This window comes from Vidua macroura, chromosome 2 (genome assembly GCF_024509145.1).
Source record: "Vidua macroura isolate BioBank_ID:100142 chromosome 2, ASM2450914v1, whole genome shotgun sequence".
Taxonomy (NCBI): domain Eukaryota; kingdom Metazoa; phylum Chordata; class Aves; order Passeriformes; family Viduidae; genus Vidua; species Vidua macroura.
The window spans coordinates 113075811-113095779 of NC_071572.1; the positions used below are offsets into that span (position 1 = coordinate 113075811).

Consider the following 19969-nt stretch of genomic DNA (forward strand, 5'->3'; position numbering starts at 1 on the left):
CCCCTGCTTGTCTCCTTCCCTTACCACGTGTTCCAAAGAAGTCTCATCTCACTCCACCATAGGCAAGGGATGGCCTGAGTCACTTAGCTTAGTGTTTCAGGACATATTTTACTTTGGGATTTCTCCTCCCCCAGGTGAGGACATCTAGAAAGCTGAGGAATCTGCCTCTGGCCTTCTAGACTTCAGTGGGATGACTTCCCCTGTGCACAGGGCTGTGGTAATGCAGTGCTGCTGTGTTAAAGGTTACAATCCAGCTGGAAAAGCTGCAGACTGTTGCAGAGTCCCTCCAATGTTGACAGCTGGCTGTGTGCTTGCCAGCTTTCTACCACATGAAATACTTTGTTGAATTTATGTTAATCTGTAGACAACAAATAAGATTGACTGCAGCAGGACAGTTAGCTATGATGTGCACATACCTGATCTGGACAAGATTTGTGCTGCCAAGTGATAAGGCCTGATATTCAGAGTGCAGGTCTGATAGAGAGGGTGTTGGAACAGCAAATCTGAGATCAAGGGCAGGAAAAGGGATAGGAGGTGACTTGAATGGAAATATGACTCTCTTGTAGGCAGTCTGTTCTATGGCAGAGCCACTGCTTTGTAAATAAGGCAGGAGGAAGAGGAAGCTGGAATATTGTCCTAAATTTCTTTCATTGTTCTCTGGAGACTGAACTGAAGGGACTTCAGGTTGATTCCTGATTAGATTTATCTTGCTGTCCTGCAGGATATCCAATTAAGAAAGAATGTTCTCTTGCAATTCTCCTGCAGCCTTGATGCCTCTCTTAGGATATCCCATGTGTTTGAAAGCAGAGTTGTCCTCTAGAAGTCTATGCAGTTCTTCTGCTGTAAATTCCAATTTTGGGCAGGTGTAGTTAGGAAATACTCAGTTCTTCCTTAGTCTGTACTAAGGAGGTTTATTCTTCAAAGATTTTTGGTCATGTATAGGGAATGCAGAGCCAATGTGCAGCTTAGTCACTTAAAAACTGGGGAACAGTTATATTTAGTTACCTGAAGGTTTCTGGAAAACAGCTAGATATACTCTAAATTGGTCATGGGATTTTCTGAGGGGGTGGAAGGAAGGGAGAGTATTGCATGTTAATTTAGCTGTGCTTTAGTTGCAAGTAACACACAGCAAAGCATAAGATGGGAAACTTGGTATCCTTTTTCTGCTAGGATGCAGGCGGCTTCCTGTACCTGAAAGACAGATGGCTGTGTTGAAGGACTGTTCTGTCCTTTAATTATTACCAGGTTACCAGTTTTTTTTTTCTTTCCCCTACCTCCATGTCTGTAAAACTCTGTCCCCTGCAAAACAGAAAAAAAAAAAAAACCCAGCCAATCCACCAAAAAAGCAAATCAAAACCAACGGAAAACTGAAACTTGCAGTCTCTCGTTCTGGTATGGTTGAGATAGAAGCATGGTTATGTTATCAAGAGGCAACAAGGCAGACTGAAGTGGTGAGGCAGGAGGAGACAAGCCTCAGCTACTGGCTGTTTGTAACACAGCTGGCTCTGGGAGAGTGCTGTAATAGTGGGAGAAGCACGGTGGCTCCGTACTTGCTAATTGGATTGTTCTTATATCCTCTTTTCCTTGGCTGCAGTTTTTCTATTACTCTAATGGGAAGTCATACCCTGGAAAGGACATACCATTTAAAGACAGGATCACTTGGGCTGGAGATCTTAACAAGAAAGATGCTTCTATCACTATATCAAACATGCAGTTCCGGGACAACGGCACGTACATTTGCGATGTCAAGAACCCACCTGACATTGTTGTCAAACCAGGAGAAATCCGAGTTAGAGTTGTGGAGAAAGGTATTCATTCACCCTATATGATTTTTTTCCTTCTCACTTGTTTTTTTTTTCTCCTCCATTCCTTGTCTAAATCACTTTTGTTGGGGGTGGGGGAGTGGCCTGGAGGGAACAACTGTTTTTTTTTAAATTTTCTTCTTCCAGGTCCTAATAATCCTCTTCTTCCAGTATCTGTCAGCTGTTTAAAAACTGTATGTCATACCCTTTTCCTCTGTGCCCACTAATTCCTGTGGTTTAAACAATTATTAGGAAAAGCTGATGGAAGGCTTGAAAACACATCTTCTCATTTTGAAGTCCTGTGAATATATTTCCTGCATTATGCTGCATCAAAGTTAGGGTGACTTATGAAATCTGGTGAGCAAGGAGAAAAAAAGTAGCAGACTGTTCTTTTTGAAACCCTTCTGGTATATTTAATGGAATGCAAAACTATAAATCTGGTCCAAACATACAGAAAGTGAAATGCTACTGTGTTCCGTGTGACGGTGGTTCTGTGGAATGTGCATTCAGTCTCTTTGACTCAGGTGTTCTTAAAGAATCCATGGTGGCTCTTACAAACTTCAAACTGGCTACTTGCAGTCACATGAGGCTTCTGGTTAGCATTTGGTAGCATTTGTCGCAGGTCAAGAGCGCTGAGATTCTGTTTGTCAGTTTGGCTCTTTATCTGCCTTTATCATCCAAAACATTTGGTCCTTCTACCTCAGCTGGAGGTCAGCCACAACGTGATGTTTTTCCTACAATGAAATGATTGTTACAGTAATTGCATATCCAAATTTATAGTTTAGGAAGGACAAGAATAAATGTTGAATTCATAAATGGCAGTGCTGATGCAGCTATTCCATTAGTTTTAATATGTTAGGGGAGATACCTATCTGTGTGTCCTAATTGGAATGAATCTGCTGCTAGAGCAGGTGTGTACCCCTGCTCAGGAGGTCATTCCATGTTCTTATGTAGGCAAGGTCTATCTAATTTTTCTCTTCATGGAACAGTTTGGGTTGAACAGGACCTCTGGTGGTCCAACCATCACTTAGAACTTTCTGTTTCTTGGAAGTTTGAAGCCTATATAAAATACAGTCTCTTTATTTTATCACAATGATAGTCACTATGAAGAAGCAGTAAAGCAGCTGCTGATTTGGCAAAGTCAGGCTGTCTTGAAAAAGCCTTTTCAGTTTTTAACCCAGGTTAAACAACTAAAGACTGACCTCAATACACTAATTTAGCTGATATTTTTCAACAGACTTGCATGCTGGCTTCCCCATAGGTGGGGCATCTGGAAGAGAATCTGATTCTGAATGGAGCCCTGTATTTGAAACACTTCTCACCATCAGAAAAAATGCTGCAAGAATTCTCTCCACATTCTTAGAAAGACTGTGAAAATTCTTGTAATAGGTTGTAACTCATCCTGAGCTGGAGCAATTTTTTCAGTTGGAATAAATACATGATGACACTTGTGCATATTGGTTTTTTACTATGTATGCATCTAATGGTTCTGAATTGTACGTCTGGTGGTATAAACTGTTCAAAGCCATGTTCATTCTTTGCACATTTAAATCATCTGATAGATGATAGGTTAGCTTTAGGTTTTGGATTAAACATTTAATAAGTTCCATGGTGGCCTAATTTTTAAAAATTGCCAAACTAACCGAGCTGATTTTCACTGCAGTACCTACGTGGTGTTTGCACAAACAGCTCTATCAAGTGTGTTGGAACAATTCGACTGGCAGGGATGAAAAGCGAGGCTGTTTTTTTCAATAGACTATCTGAATCTGGAAAGGACTACCATTTAAAGCCTAAACAACAGAAATTCATAGGAAATTCCAAGTTCTTACATTAGGCTGACCCTGCTTGTAACAGGAAAAGCAAATGTGTTCAAGACAGCTTGTGTTACCTGGAGGTGGTCAATCTTGGATCTGAACACACATGGGGGAAAAATTAGAATGGTATGAAAATCTTTACACTTAGGAACAATGGAAACTTCATTTTCCTGCCTCTTTTATAAGATTGATACTCACGTGCTCTCAGTGAAATGGAAATTGCTCTGAATTTCAGTGAAAAGTATTCTTTGAATGGCTGGATTTTTGTTTTGTGTTGAGCTGTTAACTTAAATATTGGCTTTCAGAGCTGATGTTCAGTTATTTAACTGGGACTGTCTTTCCTAATTAAGTCATTGGCTGCTCTGGAAGTGCTTATGAGGAATTTGTGTAACTGTGAAATGCTGGAAAATATAGGAACCATTTTCTGAAAAGCAATAAAGCCAGACTCTTAGTTTCTCAAGCAAACACTAGCATTTTGTTATACAGTCTTAAAAATGTTTGCTAACAGGATCTAACTGCTGTCCATCACTCAGATTCAGCCAACCAAAAAAAACCCTCATGAGTCAAAGAAGTGACAAAATGATCAGTTCTAACATGATTTTTCAGCAGATACTCTGCACTATGGTTTTGGATTGTCACTTGCTTCCTTGTTCTGATAAAATGTCTGTGTTTTCTGGTGTACAAGGCAGCAACAGGTCTGCTAATGCAGAAATGCATATCTGTTTTGATATTTTTGCAGACAGTTATTCCTGCACTTCTGGAAAGGTGAAAAAGAAACTAGGGAACTCTTATATGCCTCAAAATAAATGACTTCATTTTTGCATGGGCCTCAAATGCAATCATATCTTACATATCTGAATATTACCACTTGTAGGACTCTCTTCCTTAATAGCAGATGGATCCCTGGGCTGTTGAAAGGTTCTGGAAAGAATGTCTTCCTCTATGTTGTGGTGCTCATATCTTAATTTTTAATTTCTTACTAGAACTCTGAATTACCATATTGCTGTGAACTGGCATATCACAGTGGAGAGCCAGGAAAGCTGCTGCTGTGATGTTTGGCTGAATGATGTTATGGTCAGTGAAACAGCCAGAAGTCAGGTAGCCCTTCTGCTGAAAGTCACTGAATTCCAAAGGAACAGGACTAAATGTAAGCCCTGTTTTCTCATTATGATGCTTCTCCTTCAGGGTGCTGCTGGTCTGTTGTCCCTGCTGGAATGAGTCCAGCAAAGGGCAACAAAGATGGTTAAGAGAGTGTTCCACCTTTCATATGAGGAGAAATGGAGGCAGCTGGGATTGTCTGGCCTGCAGAAGAAGGAGGTGTGATCTAGCCTGCAAAAGAGAAGAAAGATTCTGGAGAATCCTCTCACCAGGTCTTCATGTACATTGCTAGCACCTAAAGAAGACTGAGCCAGGCTCTTCAGTGGTGCCTAGTGACAGGACAAGAGACAATCAGCATAAGTTCAAACACAGGAAATTCTATCTGCACTTAAACCCCCACATTTTTATTGTGGTTGAACACTGGACTAGTGTATTGGTTTGGCACAGCCTGCTTTTATATAGCAGGGGACCACGAAGATACCTCCTTTGAGAAGGTGCTGGAAGCTTCCCACCATGTCCGGCAGAGCCAGTGGCTGATGGCTCTGAAGATGGACATGCTGCTGGCCAAAACTGGGCCAATGACAGAGGCTGGTAACACCTCTGTGATGACATATTTAAGAAGAAAATCAAAACAAGGTCACAGGGGGTTTTGCTCCTAGTCAGAGAAGAGGAGGAGGTGAGAATTTGTGAGGGAGAGCAACATGGAGACACCGAGGTCAGTGGAGGAGGGGAAGGATGTGCTCCAGACGCCGGAGCCGAGATTCCTGTGCAGGCCGTGGTGAAGCATCTGTACCCCTGCAGCCCATGGAGATCCACAGGGGGTGCAGAGATCCACCCACAGCCCCCGTGGGAGGTGCCCATGCCAGAGCATGTGGATGTCTGGAGACAGCTGTGATCCAATGGAAGACCCAGTGCAGAGAGAGGGCCCTGCTTCCCAGCTGGAGCAGCCTGTCCTTGGAGGACTGCACCCCGTGGAAAGAGAGATCCATGTCTCAGCAGTTTTGGGAGAACTGTCTGCCCGTGGGGGGAGTTCACGTTGTAGCAGGTGCGGTTTGGCTGCTGCTCGTGAGAGTGGACCCGCTCTGGAGAAGTTCATGGAGAACTGTCTCCCATGGGAGGGACCCCACAACCTCATGGGGGAAGGACTCCTCTCCCAGAGCAGCAGAAGAAGATCTTGGTGATGAACTGACCAAAACCCCCACACCCAGTCTTCCTGCGCTGTTGGTGGGAAGGAGGGAGGGGCTGGGGAGGAGAAGGTGTGTTAAGGGCTTCTTTTACTTCTCTTTTATCCTTCTTTGGTTCTCTTAATAATACATTTCACTTTGCAACTAAAGTTGAGCCTGTTTTGCTCTTGAAATACTTCTTCCAGTCCTTATCTCACTCATGAAGCCTTTGTTAACATTTTTTTCCTTTTCCCTCCTTTCCCCCAGCAGGGGAGGGTGTGACTCTCGTGGGTGCCTGGCGTTGGGCCACTGTCAAACCATGTCAGCTAGGTTGCCTGAAGAGTCTTCCATCCTTGGAGATAGTCAAATCCAAAGTGGACAGAGTATTGAGCAAACTGTGCTACTTGGCCCTGCTTAATTTAAGCAGGAGGTTTGGACTAGACAATCTCTTCCAACCTCAACAATTCTGTGATGATCAGATGCAGGTGTCTGGGACAGATTTTTTTATATAGGTGTAGGTTTTACCTGTTGGATCTTTTGCTGATTCACTTGCATTTGGTATAACTGGAGTAGCATGGAGTCTTGTAAGAAACCCTCTGGCCTGACGTGTTCCTTGTGTTAACCATGATGTGGGGGGAAGGAAACAAACTTTGTTTCTCATTTGTAATGGTAGTCTGTGTATTCTTTGACTTGTAGGTATTTTGTACTCATTCTCAGATTGGCTTTTGTTTCTGGCTGCTCTTTTTTGGCCTACTCTCCCCCAAAATAATATTAGGGAAAACGTGAGTAAAGCAATACTGTGTTCTACGTGTTTTCCTGGTATTGTACAATGATCCTGACTTAAGGGAAAAAATGAGTCTATAAAAACGTACAGGGTTGTGTTTTGAGACACCAGAGTCATGTATAAACACTGCTAAGAGTGATCCTGGGTAGGAGCTCTGCTGTGTGCTGCATGCTCCCTGGAGAACACCCAGCATTCAGCACTCCTAGTGGGTTAGCGATGTGCTGTGTCCAGATTTGCTTTCAAGCGTGCCTGCCTTCTCCTGTTGACCTCCCTGGGAATTCCCAGATGGCTGTAACCTGGTTTTTTTTTTTCCCTTCAGATACAATATGAGACAGGGTTGTCCTCATTGTCACTTGTATTTCCTGATATGTAAAAATTTTTGGTTCAACGTGAACTCTCTCCTGAAGGACGGTGACACTAAGAACACTCCTGGTGTGTGCTCTGTTCATGTTACTCTGCTGGCTGCCTGCTGCCACTGCCACTTAGGCTGCATGCTGTAATTTCTGGGTATTACCCTAGTGCCTCCTGCTCTAAACGAATCCAGGCTCAAGGGCATTTGTGGTTTGCACTTCTGTGGAGCAGGGAAAGCAGAAGAGTTGAATGTTTTCTCCCTTCTCTCCGCAGACAGCCTGCCTGCGTTCCCCATTGCCACCGTGGCAGGGATAGCCATCGGTACGGTTACAGGTCTCTCATCGCTCATCTCTATTGTCGTGTGTCTTGTCATCAGAAAGAACAACTCTAAAAAACGATACTCTGGGTAAGAGATCTCCCTCCTCACCCGTGGCTGATGTGAGGAACAGCAGCAGGATCAGAGGGAGGGCTTAAAGGGGGGTAGGAGTTGTTTCAGCCAAGCCTTGGCAATCACAGCTAGAGATAGGTGTGGTCATGTGGAACTGTGATCATCTGCCTTTAGTGGTTACCTCTGTACTGTGCTTGAAGAGACCTACTGACCATGAGTTGCACCTGAAAATCACTAGGTGTTGAAGTTGATCCCCAGACACAAGGATATATGCCCTGAGAGCATTTAATCCAAGACCCCCTAGCTTTAGTCTGTTCCCCTTCCCTCTATCTCTCCTTTCTTTACCACCTCCAAAGGAAAAGCACCACATGCACTTTTAAGGAATGCTGTGTGTTGAGATCAGGACTGGATTTTTCTGTTACCAGTGTCTGCCTCCTAAGCCTGGACCAAAATATTTGCCAAAAAACCCTTCATCACCACACTTGAAAGTAAGGAAGGAATAGCCACTCTGCATCCATTCTCATTCACTGTCTGTTTTTTGTTAACTGTTACCATCCCTGCAGGGTTTTTAGTGTTAGGAGGATAACTCCAAAGTGAAGCACAGTTCTTTGAGTGGGCATATGAAAAAGCAACAAGAACTGACAAAGCCAGATGAGAGTCCTGTGGTGATGAAACTTGCTGGTGGAGGAGATGCTTCCTTTTTTCTCCTCTCTAATTAGCTGGTAATTTGCTTCTCTAAGAAAGAATGAAAATTATGTATGTAATCTTAGAAACAACCCCAAAACAGAACAAGTTTCTTCTGTTCTTTGCCCAACAAATACTCCTGCTTATTGCAGGTTCTTTGGGTTGCCTGTGGGATAAAAGAAAATAACTCCAAAAATAAGCTTGTGGGGATTTCCAAATTAAACTTTGCCCTGTCCTTTTCCCAGTTGGAGAGCTTAGACAAAGTGAGTTGGCTATTGCCCAATGGTAAGGCTAAATACAGCAAGGGTGGCTGTGTGTGCTCAGAATTGTGTGGAAAGCCTGGTTTTCCCTTTCTGCATGTGTCCTTCCCCTAAGAACTGAAAAGAACCCTGCAGTGTCATGCACCAGCAGAGTGCCTGAGGTGGCCTGCTTGCCCTGCTTCCCACTGACCTGCTCTCCAGTGTCTTCCTGATGGAGGACACACGTTGGTGCTGAGCCTGGAGCAGTAGTTCATGCACTGTGATTTCCTGTAGCAGATTTAACTACTCTCTTGGGAAAGTAATCTCTGAGGTTGAAATCCTGCTTTCACTGACCATGTCAGCTCTGCATGATGTGTAGAAAGAAACCACGTGTGCTGTGACCCCCTCCAAACTTACGGACTGTCTTCTACATGATGCTAACCCAGTGTGTGGTGATGGAGAGAAGTACTTACTCCTAGATAACCATTCTGCCTTGAACTGAGGTGGGCTGGGGCCCTGTGTAGCATCTAGAACCCCTGCATGGCCACAGTTTCCATTCATGCTCTGACTTTGGTGGTTTTTTGTTTAGTGGTTTTTTTGTTTTTTTTTTTTTCTGCCTTGGTGTGCTGGGATCGGATCCTGCTTACCTTCCTCTCCTTACAGAGATCCTGATATAGACGCCAGATTGGGAATGTAACAGGGCTGGGTCTTCTCTTCCAGTCCCACTAGACACCATGGTAACTAATCAAGTTGGTGGTTGCTGTTAATACCTGTGCGTGTGTACACATTTCCTCTTCCTTTGCTGACTAACCAGCTAGCTCTCTACTAACATCACTGTAATTTGTGCTGGAATCTGTTGGCAAAGGAATGATGCATTTCACTGGGTGCTTGGGTTTCATTGTCTCGTGTCTGACTGGGGTGGAGTTGTTGTTTATCCCAGATGATGTCCCTCCATCTCTTCAAACAGTGAACTTGCCAGTGCATTGACTAAAGCACAGGAAATTCAGAGCTCTTTCTGTGTCAAAATAAAAGTAAATTCCCTGTAAGCGTTCCTCTGGCTCAGACAGCTTGGGTATTGGAAAATTTGCAGGGACCTAAGTACATTAGTGCTTAAACCTGAATGATTACATTTAGATAGTGTAGATCTGAGGAGTTTTGTGAATAAAACAATTAATGATTACATAATTTTGGTAACAGAAGGGATGCATTGTTTTTGAGACAGTTATGACCCCTTGCCATGATGGCTGGGGTAGTATTTTTGTTCTAGTTCTAACTGCTGCATGTATGAGGAGCTAAATTTGCTATGGTAAGACCTACCAAAGGGTGAAAAATGCTTGCCCTGCAAGGAGGTAGTCTGCTTAATGTCACTGTCTTCTTCTGTTTCTGTACTCAATTTATACACTGTCTACAAAGACTGAGGGAAGAGAATGCCCAGTGGTCACAGGGTTGTAGCAGAGGGCACTGCTGCCAAGGAGGTGGCTACTTAACTCTCCTGGGTGCTTTGGTGCAAGAAGGTAGACCTAGCAGTGAGAGACCCATCACTGCATTGCCCAGAAGTTACCAACTTTAAGGGCATTTGCTCTGTGGTATTCATTTTTCTGTCACAGGCTCGTTTTCTTTTCAGTCCTGCTTTAAGCAGATGAAAAGAAGCAATCAGAGGGTGAGAACCAGGAGCCTTCTTTTAGGGGTGTTGGTTCTCACCACAAGACTGTTCTTTTGTTTGAAAACCAAGATTTGCCTGATTAGGTATTCAAGTAGCTATATGAGGGCACAAAGCACAAATGTCCTGTGTGACTCTTGAGGTAATTGCTCCACAGACTGGTGTCTGCTGGGAGAATTCTTTTGGGCTCACAGCCTAACTGTAAAAGCAATGGAGCTAATGCAGTGTTGGGTAGGAAGTACCTTGCTGGTATAGAGAGAGCTGGTGGCTCTTGCAAGCGTTGGCTCTAACTGTAGCACTGGTACAACACTTGCCTCAGTGACTGGCATTGCTTAGCTTCTAGTTAGAAGATAATTGCTGTTTACCACTGTTAACTGAGAAGAAAACACATGATTTTAGAGAGGCTGAGTTGAATGGGAGTATCTAAGGACCAGGGGTTGTGGAGGAGCTGCTGTCCTATGATAATAGCTGCTCCTTCCTGTTGCTTACCAGTGAAACTCAGAGGAATGACAGAGAAATGTCTCGGGAGAGATGGAGAATTGTGTGTGCTTATTTCAGAGTCCATTATGTTCATTTTTTTACTTTGGCGTAACCTGCCACATTTCATCTCGCCATCATTCGTCTTTTGTTTTTGTTTCTTTTTTTCCTTTTTTTCTTTTTGTTTTGTTCTTTTTTGTTTTGTTTTGTTTTTCGTGTGCCTCTTGAACATTGTCGTGCAAACTCTGCTCTGCCACCTCGTCAGCTGCAGTACCTCTGAGAGCTTGATGTCTCCGGTTAAGCAAGCTCCGCAGAAGGCGCCCTCCGACACAGAGGGCCTGGTAAACAGCGTGCCCGCCAGATCACACCAGGTAAACTGCTCCTGCTGCTCCCGAGGCAGGATTCCCCCCAGCCTGGGGCAGCTGCTGTGGAAAACATCCAGGCAGGGTGGGATTTGTGCATTAGGGGCTGTCGCTGGTGAAAGTGCGTGCGCTGCTCAAGGGGTGCGCAGGAAGCTGGGACCGGTGAGCTCTGCTGTAGAAGGCTTGGTGCAATTCAAAGCTGAGATGGAGTTTTATGCCCTTTGTATTGGCTGAGGTGGAGTTTTATGCCCTTTTCATACTAAATTATAAAAAAACATGGTTGTGATCTTGTGCATTAACATACAGAGGTGGTAGTGAAATGCAAGGAGTGTCTGTTTAACACAGACACAATACAGTGTCTGTCAGACATGGATCACCCCATAAGGTCTGTCCTGGGATGGTAATGGGGAGGAATTTGCCTTGCACTCTCATGCTCCATGGTACTTCCTTCACAAGGGGAGGAGGCAGGTGCTGACCAGTTTGCAAATGATTTGTGCTGCTAAGAGCTCTCTTCTGCTGAGCCTCCTAATTTTTGTGGGCTTGAAAGTGCCAGTCTTTGTGCTTGCTGCAGCTGGTAAGTTCTGCTGACTTTGAAGGGGAAAAGTGGCTTTTATCCAGACTTAGCATCCCATGGGAAGGGACAAAGCAGGAGTCAGACAGGGATTCTATGCAGCGGATCATTACCTGTTAGTAGTACAGGATTTCCTTATTTGGAAGTTTCTTCCCTCTTGATTTGAGTATTCCTAGCAATTTTCCTGTGAAGATACAGGAACTGAGAGAGTTAAAAGTTCAAAATGGAGTTCTTCTTAATGACCCACCTTTTAGCAAGTGGCTGCCGTGTAGTGTGTGCAAGTCAATACCTGGTTTCTTAATTTCTCCTGACAAAATAATGGAGATGTGTGTTAATGTATTAACAATACAGGGAAAAAACCAAATGTGCTAACAGTCAGCTCAGTAAAGTCAAAGCTCCTACTCTCCTGGGCTTCTGGTTTGGTTTTGAAATGCATTTTGTTCTGGGCCATGCAGTATTTCCAAAGTTTTAGCACACAGGCCCACAAAGCTGCCTTCTGCCTTCAGAGATCAGTTATTCACAGAGGCTATATAGTCAGGATTTAAAAATAGATTTTGACTGGAATAGGTCTTGTAGCAGCAGGCTGCCTGTAAGGCCTGGATAAAACTTGTCTTTTCTAGATCATAGGAGATGCTTCTGGAATGGGTGAATGAGACAGATGATTCCTACCATCCTCCCTTCAAAAAAGAAAAAACAAACAACAACAACAAAAAAACACCAAAAATTAAACAACAACAAAAGATTTTGCAAAACCAACATGGTGAAATTTATGATATGGTAGTTGTTGGAGTCAACATCCATAGGTGAAAAACCCAAAAAGTTCTATCTAATTATTGTCATGGCATGAAGGAGTACTTGCAAGTGCCCTGAGAGCTACACACAGGTGCTGTTCTGTGCTTGTGTCTTGAAAGAAAAAATGCTCCAATGTTTTGGTGTGAAAACTTGTGGTGTCCTCGCCTTTTGATGTCCCCAGGGTTCTGAGTCTCAGTGTGCTGGAAGGAGCAGCAGAGTAAATCTAAACTTTGTGCTATTAACTCAGAATCAGGGTTCTTTTGCCCTTCTGTAGTCACTCCAGTCTGTTTCTTCATTGACAGAGCTCTCCCTGCAGGTAAGTTCCTAAAGGAAAACACCAAGATGAACTCTGCTGACCTCAACCGAAAATTACTGCAAATGGCTTTTGTGTCATTCAGTTTTAGTTTAGTTTTTAGATTTTTAATCTCTTTTGTCAGACAAACAAAGTTTCTTTTTGTGGCAGACATTTGTAGCAGCAAGTAGTTCCTCTACCTCCTGTTGAGCATTTGCCCCATCTTTACAGAACAACTAAACATATTTACTTTTCTTTACAAAGATCCACAGTGAAAGCAGGGTAGATCAGATTTTAAACAGAATATTTAAACAAGTGAGGAAGCTAAATTTCAGTTGATTACACGTACATTGTTAACTTCTAGCCATTGTTTGGTTATTTCTTTAAGGGTCATATCAGCATGCAAATCAACATATTTGAAATCTTTCATCACATACAAGTAAAATCTGGTGTTTATTGGTAATCAAGAAATGAGTTACAGTACTCAAGCTTTTGAGGTGTTGTGCAGGTGAAAGGCAGATACTCATTCCTAGCAGTTCCCAGGGTTGTTGCAGGCTGTTTGCTGATTCAGGCACACTCTTGTCTCTTGGAATGCCTGGCAGTTTTAGACCAGTGGCTCCCACAGTCAGTGCTGTGGTCAAACAGCAGAGGCCTGTGGTCTTCCTTGTAGCTTTTTTCCAAGGTAGGGTGTGTAGGAAGTGAATGAATGCTTTGTACTTCACTGGTGGCAAAGAACTGTGAATACAAACAAAACTGCCTCTGCAAGTTAGAAACAGTAATAGAGGTGTTCACTCTTAAAGTGGCATTTAAATTAATTAAATGAAGTTTATTCATTTTTACATTTATGTATCAGTTCAAGAATCAGTAATGGAGTATTTGTCTGCATCACAGCTGAAAGTGCACTGAGACTGCACTTCCTTTGTTTTGAGTGCAAGTTACTCAGGTGTGGACCTTGCTTTCTGGAGTTTGCATATCTGATTCTGTGAGTGTTCAGCAGCTTGAATCAGCTCTGCTTGTTTTCACTGTGCCCTCCTTCTCAGCAGGTATGTTCTGTCCTGTCAGATTTGTCTGTGGTGGTTCTTGTCCATGCCATCATTCTCTAGTGACTGCTGTTCTACCAGGACTGTTATTTGTGTGGGTAAGAAACAATTTACAGTGCAGGCAGGAACTACATGGATTTCCCACGTGGATGTTCTTGTCTGGATCCCAGGACCCTGAGAAGGAGCAGTTTGCAATGCCAAGAATCTTGATTGAAATTTCAGATAACATTCCCAGAGCCTGAATCTGTGGTAGTTGCAACATCATTCAGAATCTGAGAAATTTGAAAATTCTGCAGACTACTGTTGGACCATGGTCTAACTTCATAATTCCTTTCCTTTTCTGTAACTTGCAGTTCATGACTCTGCTGACAAACCCTGAGCAGGTACACCTGCTGCTCTTTTCCCTTCAATTCTGAATGGAAAAATTGCAAGACTTCAGGAAATGCTGGTTTTATATAGCAGTGCTGGTCTGTCTTCTGGTTCTGAAGAGTCAGGATGAGCTTACTTGGGATTAGATGAAAGTTCTGAATTGTTTAGACAGTTTTTAAAATGGCCCAGGGGATGCTTATGGTCAGCTAGAGAATCAGTTGGCAGCAAATCAAATAGATGAACACTGCAGTAAATCCTTGGTCCCTCCTTTTCTCTGTGTTGGCTATCTACCACCTTTTTTAGGTGGCTGGCAGTGAACACATTGAGACAATGATAGCTGTGTTTGGATCAGCTGATCACAGCAGTCAGTCTCCCCACACCACTAACATGCTGCTCGCAGCACAGTGACTGTATTTAAACTGGCAAAAATCCACTACAGTGGTAACTGATACTGAGTGAACTCCACTGGTAGACAATTGACCCATCAGAAGTACTTGAACAAAATTTGGAATGTCACAGTGAGTACTTTCTGCAGTTAGATTTATTATTTTTACATATTTTTTTTTAACAGATAGTGCTCTCAGGCTGAATTTATCATATCCTGACCTCTGGCCTCAGGCAGATGAGATTTCCAAAATTGCTTGCAATTAAACTTTAGGGTTACTTCGCCTTGAAGTTTATATAGACACTGTGATCTGATTGGAATTAGAAATCTCAATACAGTGTTGGAGACCAGAACAACATGAAAGCAAATAGAAGAGATTTTTTTTTTTTTTTTTTTAGAAGTGGCTATAATGAGATTTGAAATCCAGAGTTTTCTAGGACATCAGTGTCCTTTTTTTCCCCAGTTTCTCAGTGTGTTGTTTATATTCAGGGTTTTAAACTTACTTGCAGGTTTTCACCCTTCAGTCCATCTTCTTCCTCTATTCTTTATTACTTTGGAAATACTTTACCCAGAAGGAATAAAATGTGGATTTAAATCACTTCTCAAAGAGAACAAGGTATTTATCAGGTGTGAGCTGTGCCACTGTGCTGGGGGAAAAACAGTTGTGCAGGAAGGTATCTGTGGTCCTTCAAGGGCTTAATTTTCTGTACAGAAGGTCTGTTTTCATCTCTGGCTCATAATTGCTTTGGAAAATAGATGGAAAAATTTCTGTGTCAGGTCTATACAAATGTTTCCTAATTTGTCAGCATTCCAAAAGTACTGGCAAAAAGGGGGTAGAGAAGTGCCAGTGAAGGCTACCTCTTCCTGGGATGTCAGGGACACCAGACCAGTTAAATAGATGAAAAGTTTTAAAGGAAAAGCTGCTGAAAAAGCCACAAACAAACAAAAAGCTATTTTTTATTCCCCCCCCACCAGACATCCTGAGATAGCACAGTTCCTTTGCCTCTTGCATGGGGGGTGTGGTGGCAGCCCTGTGCTTGTCTCACTTGGGGGGTTCAGCATGGGAGCTGCAGCTCTCTTGCCATCAAGGTCCCGCCTGTCTTGCTGGACCTCTGCTCTGTGGAGGCTGCAGTCCTGTCCTCACTAGCTGCAGTTGGCTTTCCCTGGGCTATGTTTTAGAGGATGTGGTGTTTTAGGGAGTGTTCACACGTTCAGCTGGAAGACAAGGCTGTAATGTCTTCCCCTGCACCCCAGCAAATGTCACGAAGGTGTGAGGCCGTGCCTGCCCAAGGTGTCTGTGAGCTGCTGCTGCCTGGGCTGGCTTGGAGGTCAGGTAAGAATTCTGTATTGCTGCACCATTTTAGCACTTCTGTCTCACTGCTGTGTAAGTCTCAGCCCCATCTCTGGCTTGGGCAGTGACTTGAGTCAGCTTTGTTATCCAAGTGGCACAGCCATGGTGGGATTTGCAGGACCTGAGTAGCAGTTTGGGAAGTACACTCTGCTGTGGACTGGTAAACCTCTAGTAGGGTTCCTCTTGAACAATATTAAATCTGGCACGCATCTGACTAAGCCAGGTGTCTTTGCTACATAGCACACAAGAATTGCTGCTTTTCAGAGCAAGGGATCCTAGATGTTGCTTTGTGTGACAGCAGGCAGTTTTGGAGGGAGGCAAGGGTGCTGTTTGGCATGCTCCTGAGAGGAGAAAGGTGGCAGACTGGAGCTCACGTGCAGCTGAGGGTTCATTCCACCTGCTTCAAGTGCCGTTCGCAGTCATAAAAGCTCTGTGGTCTTGCTTTAGCTTTCATCTTGCTGCAGCCCCCATGGAAGCGAGGGGCAGTTCTGAAAAAGCCTGACTGTGCCTGTTCCTTGTGTCCCCAGGGCCCAGTCATTTACGCGCAGTTAGATCACTCCGGGGGACAGCACAGCGACAAGATCAACAAGTCAGAGTCTGTGGTCTACGCCGACATTCGGAAGAACTGAGATCCTCAGCTATCCAAAGGACAACACACATTCAGACTGGAATTGCTTGAGCAAGATTTGACCCAGAGAACTCACATGTGGCCTTTGATGCCTAGGCTAGGACCAATGCATGTGCATACAGAGGGAGAGATATATATGTATTGTGTGTAAATAGTCTATTTAATCGTACAGAAGTGAGACCAATGTTGCATGTTGAAATGCGGTAAGAATTTTGCTTATAAATTGCCAATATTCTTTTTTTTTTTTTTTTTTGTATCTTGTGTGACGAGAGAGAAAGTGAAAACTCGCATCACAATTTAAAAATATTTTTATCTTGATTATTAATGGAGAAACTGGAAGATGCCTGAAGATTCTAGATTGACCTGGAGATTCTTTTTTCTTTGCTTATAGGGCCTAATTTCTTTTGTTGAGGAGGTGACTATGAAGAAGACATTTTCTTTATATTCAGAATTCTTTATGTATACAGGGTATTTATCTTTCCTTGGTCAGATTCTCAGTACAGGCTGCCTTCTCATGTAAACTCAACCAACCTCTCAGATGGTCTTGTAAGCCAAATTGTGACTTCTAGCTATCAGAAATGTATGTCTTAGCAGTGTGAGTGAAGGAAACCTTTAGGCCTACCTGACCTGTGTAACGTGGGTCACAAAACTGTTTACTTCTCGATGAGCCCAGCTATTCAAGCTTAGTCCTTTAAGGGGCAGGGATAGTGTTGATCTAATGAATTTTGTGAAATGGTAGTTTACCTGTGAAAACAAAGGATATAGTGAGTTAAAGGCATAGGAAACTGTAGCTGTAGGTGGTTACCTCAGACTCTGTTGAACCTTCCAGTGAAATATTTCTTCCTCAAAGCTCTGTCATTTCATGCAAGCATTAAATAGGGCTCCAGGGGATCTGGAAGCTGTAGTACTCCCATACCTCTCTCCCATGGCTCCATTATGCCACCTCCTTGGAGGTGCTTTATATGTTCTCAAAAGCCTGTAGTGGAGGCTGAACAACTTCTGGAGGAAATCTAGGGCACTTTGTATTTTTTGATGTGTGGTTTTTTTTTGGTTTTTTTTTTTTTGTGTGTGTGACTAATATTTGTACAGAGGATGCGGATGGGCAGTTTATTGCCTTCATCTCTGCAAGTCTAGTGCTTGAATACAATTCTCCAGCCTCTTGTTTCTAGGTTAAACTCCTCCTAGATTGTTAAGGATCTCTGCTGATGAGGATTTATTTTGCTGACCCACTGTATCCTGAAATCTGGTGCTCAAAACTAAAAGTGGCCTTCCAGCAGAGATCTTCTCAAGGTGGCATATAGAAGAAGGATTTCTGTTTTGTACATCCCAATGTGGTGGTTTTGTTTTGGGTTGGTTTTTTTTTTTTGGCAGCAAATAATTTTTAGTTTGTTCTGTGGTAACTCTTTTTCTCTGATTCTTACCCATTTCCTAGTTCTGTCTGTTTCACAGAATCAGTCCCAGAATGGTTGAGGTTGGAGGGATCAACTCTGGGGATCATCCAGTCTTCCTCCAGCAGGGTCAGCCAGAGGAGGCTGCCCAGCACTGTGCCCAGTTCAGGTGGGACCTCTACAGCATCTCTAGGCAACCTGTTCCAAACAAACTCAAGCCCACATTTGACTCTTTGACTCACATGAAAAATAGTTGCAGACCCTTTCACAACCACATTAGATAATCCTTTAATTATGACAGTGCAATTTTAAATAACTATTTTGTGTACAGTGGGAGTTTTGTCCCCAACAAAGTTAGGTATGCCAACACTATAGTCTTTCATCAGGATCAGACTTCACTGGTTTCCTGACAAGAGCTGCCTTTATTAGAAATCAACAGCTTTATTTTTGTATGCATGCACTGGGTAGATCCTAGGACATTGTCCTCAAAGCCAGAACCAGCTTCTTAAAACTGGGGCTCAGAAGGAAACCATGGATTAATTTATTCTGCCATATGTCAGTTGCTAATCCTGCAATATCTGAATTTGTGTAATTCTTCTTCTCAGACTTGGCTGGTATCAAAAAAAGGGCATGTTTCAGTTTCAAAGCATCAGTTTTCAGGTATTTGCCAAGTCTTGTAGGGACCTGAGACACGGAGCTGTGGCTAACTAACAGCTCTGTAAATATTTTAGCATTTTATTTTTTGGCAATAACACATACAAGATGAAAAATGGACAAATTTCTTCTTCACCTTTAAATGTGTTCTTCTACTTCTACTTCATGGATTAAGCAGGTTTTTTTTAGCAAGACTCCACATGAAAGGCCATGGTGCTTGTAGGCAGTGCTGGAAGCTGATGGAGCAGGACCTACTCACCCAGAAACACTCAGGGGTAGTTTGTCCACTCAAGCTTCCATCTGTTGATAAGATCCACTGCAGTCCTCAGTCAGGAAATTCTTCACTTAGAAGATGGTGAGGCACTGGCACAGGTTGCCCAGAGAAGCTGTGGATGCCCCATCCCTGGAAGTGTTCAAGGCCAGGTTGGATGCGGCTCTGAGCAACCTGGTCTGATGGAAGCTGTCCTTGCCCATGGCGGGGGGGGTTGGAACTGGATGATCTTTAAGGTCCTTCCCAACCCAGTCCAGTCTGTGATTCTGTGGTTCTATAGGATCTTCTCAAATGCTGTGAACTCTGCACCTGGCAGCCAGGAGGGACATCCCTGTCCTGGGGGCACCAGGCCCAGCATGGCCAGCCAGGCAAGGGAGGGGATTGTCCCGCTCTGCTCGGGGCTGGGGCGGCCTCACCTCCAGTCCTGGGGACAGCTTTGGGTGCCACAATATAAAAAAGACATGAAGCTGTTGGAGAGTGTCCAAAGGAGGCCACGAGGATGGTGAAGGGACTGGAGGGGAAGCCTTCTGACAAATGGCTGAGGTCACTTGGTTTGTTCAGCCTGGAGGAGACTGAGAGGAGACCTCACTGTGGTCTTCAACACCCTCATGAAGGGGAAGCAGAGGGGCAGGCACCACTCTCTTCACTCTGTGACCCAAGGGAATGGCATGAAGATGAATCAGGGGAGGTTTAGGTGGGATGTCAGGAAAATGTTTTTTGCCCAGAGGGTGGTTGGGCACTGAACAGGCTCCCCAGGGAAGCGGTCACAGCACCAGGCCTGACAGAGTTCAAGAAGTGTTTGGACACTTCTCTCAGGCACGTGGTGTCACTCCTGGGGTGTCCTGCCCAGGGCCAAGAACTGGACTTGATGATCCTGATGGGTCCCTTCCAACCCAGTATAAATTATGATTAAGATCAGGAGGAATCCTGCTGCTGCTTTCCTTATCTATCAGGCTGTTACTTCCCAACATTTATTTTACACTTAATAAAGCACTAATGCTTTGGATGTGGTTGATGGAGAAACTTGATTTTGATCTGCCTATGTTCATCCCTACACATCACCATCTTTCTCCCCCAACATTTTTGAGTAAGAGGGAGAATTGTGATGAATGTGGCATCAGAAACTTGCTGCTATGAAAAGATGGGGCTGGCCTTGCCTCTGAAGTCTGCTACTAATGTTTGCTTCTTTTCCTGCTGGAATGTACTGGAGAATCTGAGCACAATTCTGATGTGGTGCTAACTTCAGGAAGCACATGAATCTGGTGCTAACTTTAGGACTGATCTGGTGCTAACTTTAGGAGACACACTGATTTGGCTGATTTTAACTGACTTAAGGAGACATCTCCTTGCATGGCTTTTGTCTAGCTACAGGTATGTTCATATTGCCTAGACTGAGGAGGCTCCCT

General features: G+C 43.7%; 1 protein-coding gene across 2 annotated transcripts in view; it reads left to right on the forward strand.

Moving 5' to 3' along the window:
* MPZL1 (myelin protein zero like 1) overlaps positions 1-17895 on the forward strand; it is a 33536-nt gene extending 15641 nt beyond the window's left edge. The window contains exons 3-6 of one of the 2 annotated variants that reach the window (XM_053970753.1): positions 1595-1808; positions 7286-7418; positions 8987-9060; positions 16150-16234. In XM_053970753.1, coding sequence (XP_053826728.1) covers positions 1595-1808; positions 7286-7418; positions 8987-9020 — 381 coding nt within the window. In that variant the 3' untranslated portion in view covers positions 9021-9060; positions 16150-16234. Of the gene's footprint in view, positions 1-1594; positions 1809-7285; positions 7419-8986; positions 9061-10725; positions 10832-16149 lie in introns of both variants that reach the window. The other variant, XM_053970752.1, reaches the window with a different exon arrangement.
* Positions 17896-19969: the final 2074 nt, after the last annotated feature.